Source organism: Psammomys obesus, unplaced genomic scaffold, assembly GCF_907164565.1.
Source record: "Psammomys obesus unplaced genomic scaffold, mPsaObe1.curated_primary_1811, whole genome shotgun sequence".
Classification (NCBI taxonomy): Eukaryota; Metazoa; Chordata; class Mammalia; order Rodentia; family Muridae; genus Psammomys; species Psammomys obesus.
This window is the reverse complement of record NW_026592890.1, coordinates 13,530,040-13,542,808: the sequence shown is the minus strand read 5'-3', so window position 1 is coordinate 13,542,808 and position 12,769 is coordinate 13,530,040. Positions and strand designations below refer to the sequence as shown.

Genomic DNA, 12,769 nt, shown 5'->3' with positions numbered 1-12,769 from the left:
CTGTGTTTTGTTTTTTGTTGTTGTTGTTGTTCTACCCTATCTCTTCTACCCCACTTTGGCCACATCAGAAATGGGTACTAAAGCTGTGCCCTCCTAGAGTACATGGCCCATCCCTTAGGGGAAGTGCACCCATGCACTCTGTGATGCTTTTATCTTTTTCTTTGTTTGTTTGTTTTGGCCTCATGGCTCTCTGGAAAACAGTAGGCTTTGGCCTGTGTGATTCCCCTTTGTTCCAGGTGCAGCTGTAAGACCTGGGGTCTCACAGCTCAGGAGTTCAAGATCGCACCCTTCCCAGAAACTCCCCCAGACCAAGACTCGTTGCAAAAGCAAGAGGTTTATTAACCATTGCGCAATGGGGTCACCCCTGCCAGTCAGCAAAGAGTGGCACCGGGAGACAAAGGCCTTTAGGTTTTTAAAAGAAAAATTGCGGGAGATTTGAAGTTGCAGTCTTGGCAATTTAGGATTGGATGAGGAAGCTATAAAGTAAGATAATTGGTTAGTCTTAGGTGCTCAAGCTTGGCCAGTCCTGCCAAGTGTGGATGCAGCTGCAATTGAAGGTGGGGGTGGTTAGCTCATCCTTGAAGATTAGGGGCTACAGACTTTTGGCTGGAGGTCAAAAGCTACTCAGAAGAAGTCTAGGTTTGTTGCTAAGAAATGCTATCTCAAAGACAGGAGTTTTTCAGTTTGCTGAGTGAAGGTCATTGCTTGCTTGCCTTTTTTTCTATCTGTCCTCATAGATAGGGTCACATTTTTCCATTCTCTGGAAAGGTACTAAGAGGCTTTAGCTTAACCTGAACCTAAAACTCAAAACTATAGGCTTTAGAAGACATACAGGTTACAAAGTTAGTCTAACCCTTTCACAGCCACCTCTACCGTTACCCTTCTTGGTTTTCTCGTTAAGTCTGTTTTCTTTTTATATAGTTGCTCTTCTGGTAATTCATATTCTAAAGTTACACGAACTAGAGGCAACCATCCTTGAATTGCTTTTGGCCAAAAGGCCAAGTTTTGACTACACTTTGTGCCTAATTTGGGCACCTTGAGGGGCTCGAGCCCAGCCTGGGAGCTTCCATGCTTCTGCACTCTTTCTGCTTGTACTTGATCTCATATTGCCTCACCAAGTTTATGTGTAGGCTGTCAACCCTCTTTATGACCATTTCCTGTAGGGCCCTATGGTCAGTACATGTGTGGTCAGACTTCCAGGCTATTATTAGAAAGTCCTGGCTTGTGCTTTTGGTCAGGTCATTGAGCAGTGTCCCACAGTGTCACTGAATATCCTTTCAAGGTACCTGGTTATGTTAGTATTGGAAGCTGTGGGAAAGTAATCGCACAATGTCAGTAGCTCAACACAAACACAGCAAAGTGTTTGCACACAACAGACAGGCCAGGTTGCCCTCCTGATGAGGAAGGTGCCTGCTCTGGGTACTCCACTTTCTTCATCCATTAGGGAGAAAAGAGGGTGTCATCATAGCTCAAGCCTGTGCACCGCTGGGGTAATTGTTCTGGAGCTGCGCTTGCTAGACCTTGTCTCACAGCTGCCCCTGATTTCTAGAGAGCCAGGGAGAAAGCACAAAGTACTGGGTGAAAAACTAACGGGTGACTGGCAGGGTATTGATTAGAAAAACAAATATATTCACAGATAAAAATAGCTTTGTGACGACCATCAGTTTTACGGGGTTATCTGGGCTCTAATTTAAGGGAGGACCGGGTATCAGCTAATCCAGGGCTCGAACTGCAAGTGTGTGTTTGTGTGTGTCAGTTTTTCAGATAGCCCCACACCTCTGACTGTTGCACATTGCGGCTGTTGGACAGGCAGTTGCTGCAGCTGAGAATGTCAAGTATTGGCAGCCAGGGGAGGCCGCTACAGCAATGTGGGTTGTACCAGGCTGGGCCCACAGCTTGGACCTTAGGCTCAGTGCTCCTTGTGAAGATGGCATGTGTCTGCAGTCAGACTCTCCTTCCCTTGATGTTCAAGGCAGCCTCCTGTGACTTTTTGCCACCAAGAGCCTTTGTGAGTGCACTGCTTCAGCTCTCGTGAACACCTCAGCATATGAAGGCATGCTCACACTCACTCCTGTTTGGAAACAGTTCCGGTCACTTCAGATGCTGAGCTGTTTTGTTTGCTTTCTGCTTTTACTTTTAAGATTTGTGACAGTACAAGACTTCTTTCTGTAAGACCAATCCAGTCAAAATGAGACCTCACCTCTACTTGAAGAAATCTTGGCCACTGATGGCTTCTCGGGGAGAGAGAGGAGAGAGTCATTTTTCTTTGGGGTGTGGCCACTGGTCGGTTGTGCATGCCCTGCTGAATAGCCAGTGCACACACTGGCTGCACTAACTGACCCTGTGGGTTATTTCAAAGGACGAAAGAGAGGAGGACAGGAAGATGGAAAGGGATTTGTTTGTGGAAGAGTCCAAAAGGAGTTGGAGGAGGGGAGACAGGAATGGATATGATCCAAATATGGTGTTTAAGTGTCTGGAATTCTCAAGGAATAAATTAAAAATACTATACTAAAACAAGATGTGGTGGTGTGTCTGTGACATTTATTCTTGGTTGTCAGCTTGACCACATCTCGACTTTACGAAACCCCAAGTGGCTGGACACACCTGTGAGGGATTTTTCTTAATCATGTGGCGTGGGAAGACCCACACATAATCTGGGCCACACTTGCTGGCAGCCTATATTAAGGATGTGGGAAAAGGAAGTTCTTTGCTTTTCTCCTGCTTGTCCTCTCTGGCTAGCAACTTCATTCCTTCACGGGCATAAGTGTCTGTTTCTTGGGGATTCCAGCATATACTGACGACCATCTGAGGCATCCCAGCCTCATTGACTGAACAGTACTGGACTTTGGACTTTGCATTGGCAGGCAACCTTTGTTGGATTAACTAGGCTACAGCCTGTAAGCACTTAAATAAGTTCCCTTTTTACATAGATTTATTCTCTCAGTTCTGTTGCACTAGAGATCCTGACTAATACAGTGTCCTTGAGTTGTCACCATATTCCTTCACCATTGGTCCTATTTGCATCAAATTTTGTGGTATTGGGTATGTGCTTAAGTGTGGTTGAGTATGAGCATGTGTACAGAAAGATATGTGTGCATATCTGTTCGATCTCTTACTATAGGGTTGCCCACACTTAATGTCTTCCTCAGAGGCTTGCCTTTGCTGCTCCTCCTGAGATGTGGTATCTTGGTGAGTATTACTGTCATGTCTTCTTTCATGTGTATTTAGACTAATCCATTCTATTAGTTCCTGAATGGTAAGAGCAACACGAGATGCTCCATTTGCTACCCTCCCAATTTATACAATATTATATAGGAAAGTGGGTCCTGTGTCTTCCCATGCGATAGCAAGAAAGTTGGATTCAGTCTAGAGAATGTCACAATGGAAGCTTTGCATCTAACATCACATTTACAAGTTAATTTATGATTCTCCATACTGTTATGTCTCAGAAAGAGTAGCTCTAGTTGCTCAGACCAACAAGCTAGGGGACATGTTTGCCTCCACTATCTCCTAGCACCCACTGGAGAACAAGGCCCATCAGTGCGGCAGGGCTTTGTTGCCATCTCACCTGCTATGGTTCTAAGCTTGGACATGCCAGGAGCTGCCTCTATCAGAGCCACAGAATCACCCTATACTGTTGCTGAGATAAAGCCCTAAGAGTCTGCTTGCTCTGAAAATCCATAGTTTAGGATCTGCGGATCCATCTTTCTTTCTTTTTTTTAAATTAAATTAAATTTAATTTAATTTATATATTTATTTATTACAATTTATTCACGTTGTATCCCTACTGCAGCCTCCTTCCTTGTCTCCTCCCAGTCTTACCCAACCTCTCTCTTCTCCCCCTATGCCCCTTCCCTAGTTCCCTGATAGGGGAGGACCTCCTCCCCTTCTCTCTGACCCTAGCTTATCAGGTCTCATCAAGGCTGGCTGCATTATTTTCCTCTGTGGCCTGGCAAGGCTGCACCCACCCCCAGGGGGTCGTGGTCCTCTCCATGCATGGTCCTTAGTTGGAGTATCTGTCTCTGCAGGCCCCTGGCTCTGTTATTCTCCTTGTGAAGTTCCAGTTCCCTCCAGGCTTTCTATCTCCCTCTTCTTCCATAAGGATTCTGGCACTCTGCCCAAAGTTTGGCTATGTATCTCAGAATCTCCTGATGGGTAGAATCTTTCAGAGGTCCTCTGTGGAAGGCTCCTGTCCTGTTTCTTGTCTTCTACTACTTTTGATGTCTATCCATGCCTGTCAGCAAAATACCTGTTTCCATAGCTAGTGAGGCCTTGCAGATTTCTGCCCTCACTGGTACTGATCTACACCCCTCCAGTCAGACAAGAGTTGTCCTTTTCAAGCAAGATTCTGCCCATGGAAGACACTAGCATCAGACCAAGAAACAAAAGCACCAGCTAGAAAGAACCTTCCAAGCCATGGTGGTTGGGGTGTAGGGAAATAGGAGAATTTATGTTCTAGTTTATATCACACTGTTAATTCACAAAGCAACAGAAGGATTCTCCCAAAGTTTGAGCTGTAGGAAAGATGCAGGTGTCCTGAAGGTGAGGGCCAGTTCAGGGCCCCTGGTGCATGGTGGCCATGCAGGTCCCTCACAGCTATGCACAAGTGTCTGCCATGTGTCAAACCTGTCCTGCGTTGGCTGCCTGCTGTGTGTCACGTATGGCCTGTGCTCTTCTTGTGTTACATTTTGATAGGCATTTGTTCTTCAGTAGACCAGCGGTAGTTTGAGCTATATGACTGAGCTCTTTGAAACTCTGAAACTACTAGTTTAGCATTAATGTCATATAAGGGCATAGGGAAGATTTTCACCCATGCAAGCCTTATGTTTGACAGGATTATTATGTGGGAATATACAAAGAACTAAACAAGAAAACTACCCCGTTAAAAATGGGCCATGGAGGTGAACAGTTCACAAAAGAACTTCACTTGTTTATATATGTCTAACAAAGTGCTGGTGTTCTTAGCTACCTGGGAAGTACAGATTAAAACTGTTTTAAGATGCCACCTCACCCCAGTCATAGTGGCCTTTATCAAGAATACACATGACAACAATGCTGGTGTGGATGTGGAAATTGAGACTGCTTAATCCAGGCTGGTGGAAGTGCAAATTTGTGCAACTGCTATGAAATCAGTCTGGCAGTTTCTTTGTATGTATGTTATGTATGTATGTATGTATGTATCTATCTATCTGGATTTATATCCTACTGCAGAGATACTGGCACATCTAATGTTCATTGCTGTTATAGTCATAATAGGTAGTAAATGAAATCAGCCTAGATGTCCCTTAACCAATGAATGGATAATAAAAGCATGTACACAAAATAGATTATTCAATTGTAAAGAAAAATAAAATAATGAATTTTACAGAGTAATGGATGGAACATGAAAACACATTAGGATAACCCAGGCCCAGAAGGTCAAACATTGCATGTCTTCTGATACGGATTATGGTTTTGATTTCTTAGATTTGTTTAACTTTGAAGGTCTATAGAGATGTGAAAACTAGAGTTGGGCCATGGGGATGGGAGAAGAGGCATCAAGGGAGGGGGGACGGTAGAACATATGTGGTACGACAATGGAGGGAATTCTGGGCCTGGCAGAAATGTGAGGTAGCTGGTCAGATTGCATCAATGGTCAGGAAGCTGACAGGTGACTGATGCTCAGCTCCCTCCCATTTTAAAAATGTTTTCATTTGCATGTATTAACCAGACATAGTGATGACTTTTATTATGACATTTTCACATATGCATATATGTTTTGATCATATTCACCTCCCCACCCTGAGTAATCCCATTTCTTTTCCCAGTTAATACGCCCATTTTTCATATTATTTGTTTCTTTTTTTTGTGACCCAATGAGTGTTTATAGGGGTGTGAGTGAAGGACTATTTATAGGAACATGGGCATCTTACCAGTGATATAGCCACTGAAGAAAATGTCTCTTTTCCCCCAGCAACCATCAACTACTGATAAATCCTGAGGGAGAGGTGGCAACTCATGACCACCCCCATGTTCCCCCATGACAGAATATTGACAGGATCGGTTTTATGTAGGTAATCACAGATGCTGTGGATTCAAGAGGGCACTGGCCATGTCCTGGCCGTAAGATTGTGTTCCACCACTTTCCACTCCTTTCTCTATCTCTTACCATCTTTCCTCCTCTTCAGTGAATTTTCCTGAGCCTCGGAGGGAGTAATATAGGTTCCCCATTAATGGCTGGTCAATAATCACTTATTTTTAGTCTCTATAGTTACTGCTGTAGCCTGCAGAAGGAAGCTTCTGTGAGCAGAGCTGAGAGCAGTATTAGCCCTGAGCATGGACAAGGACTTAGAAGGCAGTTTGACCTTCCACAATACCAACAGCGGCAGTCATTTCTATAAATTATGCTCATCAAGCTGTAACAGACACTGAAGGAACAGGGCACGCGCTTTCATCAAGCATGGCTACTCAGCACACTTGATGGAGCATCTAGGGCCCAGTCTTAAGCAGATCCTTTACTTTGTATTTTCTTTAAATCCCACTGTTTTTAGTTTTCAGTAATGAAGTTTGTGTTTTTTCTTCTGATAATAAAATTTTAAAGGATGGACTGGGGCATGATTAGCTGTTTGTAGGAAGGTATAGGCATGATGAGCACCAGAAACCGCATGACTAAAAATCTGTTGGCTGTGCCTTCAAGTACATCTGTGCCCACAGTGGGATGTGGGGGTGAATGGCATCAAGGATTCCTCTAGCCTCCTGCCACACAGGTCTACGGTGGTCATGTTCACTAAACTATTTAATAAGGTAAATAAAGTATCTAAAACATGTTTGTCAATTTATGCTTGGTGAGACTTAGCCATGACTCACTGATTATGTAATCCATAGTAACTTTACTTCCATTCACAGACTGTTGAGATATTTGAATGCATCCAGAACCACTGGGACACTTGAATGCTGCTCCAGGGGTTTGGTTTCTATTGCAGTTGGTTACCAACTCTGCTATGCAGGGGTCCTCCTTCAGGCCAGGTCACTGGGAGGGGGCTGTTCAGCTTCACAGTTGGCCCAGAAGGTGGAGGAGGGCCTGTGAAGTGGGGATCAGGGAGAGAAGTAGAGGACATTATTTTTCCCTGGTACCTTTTCCTTTTGGGGGGTGGTGGCGAGTGGTTACGTATTATGTGTGTGTGCATGCTAATAGTGATGAGTCAACTAGACTTTCATGTGAATCACATGCTGTGCCTGCCCTCATCTTGCTTATGCTTTGTATTTTCAGGCTAATAACGGAAACACTTCCAGAGATGCCCTCCACTCATGGCCACACAAGTGATATAGTTGCGGAGAGATACCTGGTTGAGTCTCAGAAGTCTGCAGCTCATGCTCCACTTGCCTGCAGCGCACAGCACTGTGCTTTTCCTTTAGATGGGAACCGTCTCTGTGTGTGGAGCCCCAAGGGCCCTTCTCACCAGGCAGGTCACAAACCAAGCATGCTCTTGTTAGGTCCAGGGTCGCAGAGACCTTGCCCTGCCCATTTGTTTCTCCCATATTCTGGAAACATTGGCTTTCATGGAGACAACTATGAGCTATGGCAGAACGATGTTGACAAGAAAAACCATTATGTTAAGTTGTTATTTTTAAAATGCAGCTGGTCTGTCATTAACTTTCTTTAGAAGTCTTTACAAGAGTATGAACAAGAAAAGGCCCATCTTACTCATTTACATCCGAGCTTGAGCTTTCTTACTTTGCAATGAGAAATAAGATGTTAAGTGTCGTGTACACCTGGGAAACTATGGTCAGGCCCCCTGTCTTCGTTAAATGCAATGCCATTTTGAGCTCTGGAACCAGAGGCACATTTCCCTCCTGTTTAAACTCTATGTGAGTAGAATTTCAGGTTGTGCGTTCTTCAGCAGCTTCTTTCGTTCACATGTATTTGGGAGAGCCCTGTGCTGCTTCCTTTCCATTGCTTCACAGTATTTTATTCACAGCATTGTGCTGTTGGTGGAAAGTGGCTTCGTTTGTTGGTTTGTTTATTTGCTATTTTCTGGTGCACCCGTATGGAAAAGGCTGAGTTACAGGAGAAGCACATACTTAGTAGATAATATCCAGGAGAGTCTTAAGTGGCTGTGCCAAGCTCTGTGATGGTCAGAGCTGTGGCTGACCACAGCTTGTCTGCACTGGGTCCTTTCAGGCTAGCCCTGGAGGGTGTAGCAGTCCCCTGTTGCACACTTTCATATTTATGATGTCACTAGTAATGGGAATAGGGACTGTCTTTGACATGAACCCAGTGGCCTGCTCTTTGATCACCTTCCCCTGAGGGGGGTACAGTCTTATCAGGATTTTCTTATTTTTAATTGCTGGGTTGGGTAGTATTCCATTGTGTAAATGTACCACAATTTCTGTATCCATTCCTCCATTGAGGGACATCTGGGTTGTTTCCAGATTTTGGCTATCACGAATAGAGCTGCTACGAACATGGTTGAGCAAATGTCCTTGTTGTATACTTGAGCATAGTTTGGATATATGTCTAGGAGTGGTATAGCTGGATCTTGAGGTAGCACTACTCCCAATTTTCTGAGAAAGCGCCAGACTGATTCCAAAGTGGTTGTACAAGTTTACATTCTTGAGTGAGGTAATCCAGAAACAGAAAGACACATATGGTATATACTCACTTATAAGCAGATATTAGACATATAATATAGGATAAACATACTAAAATCTGTACACCTGAAGAAGTTAAGCAAGAAGGGAGACCCTAGTTAAGATCTCAATCCTCATTCAGAAAGGCAAATGGGATGGACATAGGAAGAGGGAGAAAACAGAGAACAGGACAGGAGACTACCACAGGGGGCCTCTGAAAGTCTCTACCCAGCAACATATCAAAGCAGATGCTGAGACTCATAACAAAACTTTGGGAAGATGCAGGGAATCTTATGAAAGAAGGGGGATATAGAATGACCTGCAGGGGACAGGAGCTCCACAAGGAGAGCAACAGAACCAAAAAATCTGGGCAAAGTGTCTTTTCTGAGACTGATACTCCAACCAAGGACCATGCTTGGAGATAACCTAGAACCCCTGCACAGATGTAGCCTATGGCAGCTCAGTGTCCAAGTGGGTACCCTAGTAAGGGGAACAGGGACTGTCTCTGACATGAACTTACTGCATGCTGATTGGCCACTTAGATATTCACTTTGCAGGTGTATGTGTTTAAGGACCACCCCTTTTGTTTGCTGGACTCTCTTGATGGCTTTTTTTTTCTGTTAGATTATCTATTTTTCATGTTGATATGAAGGTCAACAGTGCATTCAGGAATTTTAACGAATTAATTAAAAGTCAACACATGTAATAAATACATTTGAAAAGCTTAGGTTTGAAATTATATTGTTTTTCTGTATACTTTTTGATGTTATAAGTAGCTTATTTGTTTTTCAAGCTTCTCACCCTACAAGGACACCATCAATTGATTACTGCTGTGGTTTTTGGAAATCAAGCAGATCCACTTCAACTCTGCTCTGCATCACAGGATTATATTATACTGTGGAATGTGGTTGAATGCAGAGAAAAGACACTTGAAGGTAAGCAGACATAAACCAGTTTAACAGCCTTCGTGTCCTGAATGAAGAGGTGCTGAGGAGGCGTCTGTGGTAGGTAGATTTGGTGGTAGGTAGAGGGCTTGCCTGCTGTAATAACTTTCATCCTCACACAGGCAAGGTCAGCTGAGAGAGCCTCAGGTGAGGAAAAGCTTCCATAATCTTGGCTTCTAGACAAACAAACAGGACATTTTCTTGACGGATGATTGGTTGAGAAGGACCCAGCCCACAGTGATGGTTCCTTCTTGACCAGGTGGTTCTGAAGTATATAAACAAGCAAACTGATCAAGCCACAAGAAGCAAATCAGTAAGCAGTGTCCATTCATGGATTCAGCATTAGTTCCTATTTTGAATTATTGTCCTGACTTCCCTGGATGGTGAACGACAAGCTATAAGCTGAAATAAGCCTTTCCTCCTAAGTTGCTTCTGGCCATCACATTTTATCACAGCAGTAGAAACCATAATTAAGACACCTACCAAAGAGGAGATCGTGGGTTTAATCTAATCCTAGTACCGCGTAGAGAGTGACTAGTCTATAGTTTGTAGCAAGGAGTTGGACCTTTTAAGTCCCTTCAGTGCTGCAGGTGTCTAGTTGGACCTTGTCATTAGCTGCACTGATCTCTGCTATGTGATATGCTGATACAGAGGCTTGCTGGCTTTATTCTGTATTACTTATTTTAAATATTGATATTGCAGACCTCTGAGGATCTGTGGACAGTCTGAATGGAGTACCTTACCTCAGGCATAGGTATCCTAGGGAATTTTGTGTTCCATGCTGCAGACATAGTGGTGAAGGATCTAGGTCCTCTCTGTTGGAAGGAGCTGCATTCCTGAGGCTGTAGGTAGATGGTTCTCTGTGTTGGAGGGAGCTCTACTCTTGTGGCTGTGAGTAGATGGTCCTCTTGTTTTAGAGCAGCTGTACTTCTGAGGTCTTAGAGCCACAGCTGTCTGTGTTGTAAGGTGTTCTCTGAGGTTTTTCCATGTTCATGGTTAACATTGTTTTTGCTTCCTCACATGGATGGTCTGGTTCTGAAATAGCATCAGTGTTCATTTTGGCATCTGACACGGTACCATTATAAATTGTTCCCATGTCTAATCTAGTATGCTGAAGTGCCTGTGGGTGAGGATGAGCTTGCATTATGGGTCTGAAGGGAGAGTACTTCCTGAAAGCTATAAGCTCTCAGTGTAGCTCTCTTGTACCATGCAGGAGTTGGAGCCTAATTGTATTTGGTTCCTTGTGCATTGTGGGTAGCTCAGTTCATACCATTTTTAGGTCTGCTGCTTGAAATGTGATTTTACTCAACCATTTGTGTGCGGATGGCTCATGCCTTTCTTTCTGTGTGGACCTTCTCCTAATTTAGTCTTCAGATACTTACTGCTGGAAATTCCTTGTCATGTCTAAGACCATTGTAGACCACTGCCACTCCTGCCACACAGATCCTCCTCTTGCTGTCTTTCTGTCTGGGCTCTCAGGGCCCAATCCTTCAGTTGCTCACTCTATTTCCAATCCATGAATGAGTTCCATTTATTTTATCTTTAAACTCAGACTCACCTTGGGTATCTCTCACATATCTATAAGTACTTAAGGCACAAGCTCCAGTCAAGAAAATCTTTTACAAATGTGCCTAGCTGCTTGGGTTTTAGTTGATTACAGATGTAGTCAAGTTGAAGACTAAGATTAGCCACCACACAGAGTCTTTTGGTTGACTGGTGACACATCTGTGCTAATTAACAGTGGCTTCCAAGGCTCAGGGAAGATGGCAGTTACCAGATTATCTTCTCTTACAATTTTGGCCTGGCTAGTGTGGCTGCACTTGAATCTTCTCTGCAAGTTTTGCATCGTTGCCCAGGTACCCGCAGGCTGTATGGAAATGTTGTCTTTGTGGTAAGAGCCTCAGAGGCCAGGGTTGCCATGGCACACCATCTCCTGATCCCCACACTGGTCAGCGTGTGTCACTGCCAGAGCAGGGGTAGTAATGGACACAGAAGTGCTGGGTGGCAAGCTTGGTCTGTGCAGCAATTCTGGGTACTCATGGCCCCCTGGAGACTAGTTTCCTTATGACCTTGGTCCTGTACCGAGAGGCCTCAGGAAAAAGACCGTGTTCCATTATCATATACCAGATCGTTGTTCCTCTGCCTGTACCTCTAGAGCAGAGAACTGCACAGGACATATTCTTCTGACACTAATATCTGAAATTTGCTCTAGGACTGACTCCTCGAGGGACGATTCTGGGATCCCTTTTACAAAAAGTGTTGTGTTTGAGATTTAGTCTGGATGATCGTGCTGTTGCAGTGTGTGTTGGAAACAAAATCTCTGTGCTGGATGTAGAGGTAAGAATGACACACTGTGGAGGTACTGAGCATACATTTGGGGGTGTATTTCAGGTGGGCTTCCCTTTTAAAATGGCAGTTTTATTCAATGTATTTTGTAAAGATGTTGTAGGGAAACCAAGAAAAACATCTTAATCTTATAATTGATAAGCCACCAGAAATGCTGTTTGCACGAATGTGTCAGGGATAACTTTTAGCAGACACATTTACCAAAATAGTTCTTTCTTGAGCAGTGTCCTGCGTTAGGAGTTCCCGAAGAATCTGCATGACACAGTGCTTCAGCTGCCTGTTTGTCAAACATCCATTTTCCACTGTGACTCAGACCTTTCTCTTGCTTCTCGCTGCAGTTTATAGAAAAGTAAATGTCCCCCAGGTTGGGGACTTCCAACCCCACGTTTGCTGGGCACTGGTGCTTGAGCTGTGGTAAGGCAGTGCTGGGGGTTATAAATCTCTGGAGATAGGGAGGAGCCCCCACTTCCTCCATTCATGGGGGAGTGCCAGTGCCTGGAATAGCTGTGGTTCTCATTTCCCAGGCCAGCACAGGCACTGAGGTGCTTTTGCCTTCCATGGCTTTCTTTGCTATCTATTTTAAAACTTTTGGGTAAGGAAAGATGTTAGCCAAGAATCATCAGGTGGTATCCTAGGCCCTAGGATATGTGAAACATTTGGGGGTACAGTCACTGTATCTATAATGTCTTAGTCACTGATCTATTGCTATAAAGGGACACCGTGACCAAGGTGACTGATATAAGAAAGCATTTGGTTGCAAACTTGCTCTTACAGTTTCAGAGGCTTAGTTCATTATCATTATGGCAGGGAGCATGGAGGCACACAAGGTGCTAGAGCAGTAGCCGGGGCCTACATCCTGGTCCTCAGAC

The 12,769-nt window shown here is 44.2% G+C and overlaps 1 protein-coding gene across 8 annotated transcripts in view; it reads left to right on the top strand.

Annotated features, from left to right (window-relative positions):
• The window catches only part of Wdr27 (WD repeat domain 27), an 84,577-nt gene that overhangs the window by 2,320 nt on the left and 69,488 nt on the right, over positions 1-12,769 (top strand). For 7 of the 8 annotated variants that reach the window (XM_055616154.1, XM_055616155.1, XM_055616158.1 and 4 more), the window contains exons 2-4: positions 7,250-7,442; positions 9,404-9,545; positions 11,767-11,891. In XM_055616154.1, the coding sequence (XP_055472129.1) occupies positions 7,275-7,442; positions 9,404-9,545; positions 11,767-11,891 (435 nt within the window). In that variant the 5' untranslated portion in view covers positions 7,250-7,274. Of the gene's footprint in view, positions 1-3,121; positions 3,190-7,249; positions 7,443-9,403; positions 9,546-11,766; positions 11,892-12,769 lie in introns of all 8 variants that reach the window. The other variant, XM_055616153.1, reaches the window with a different exon arrangement.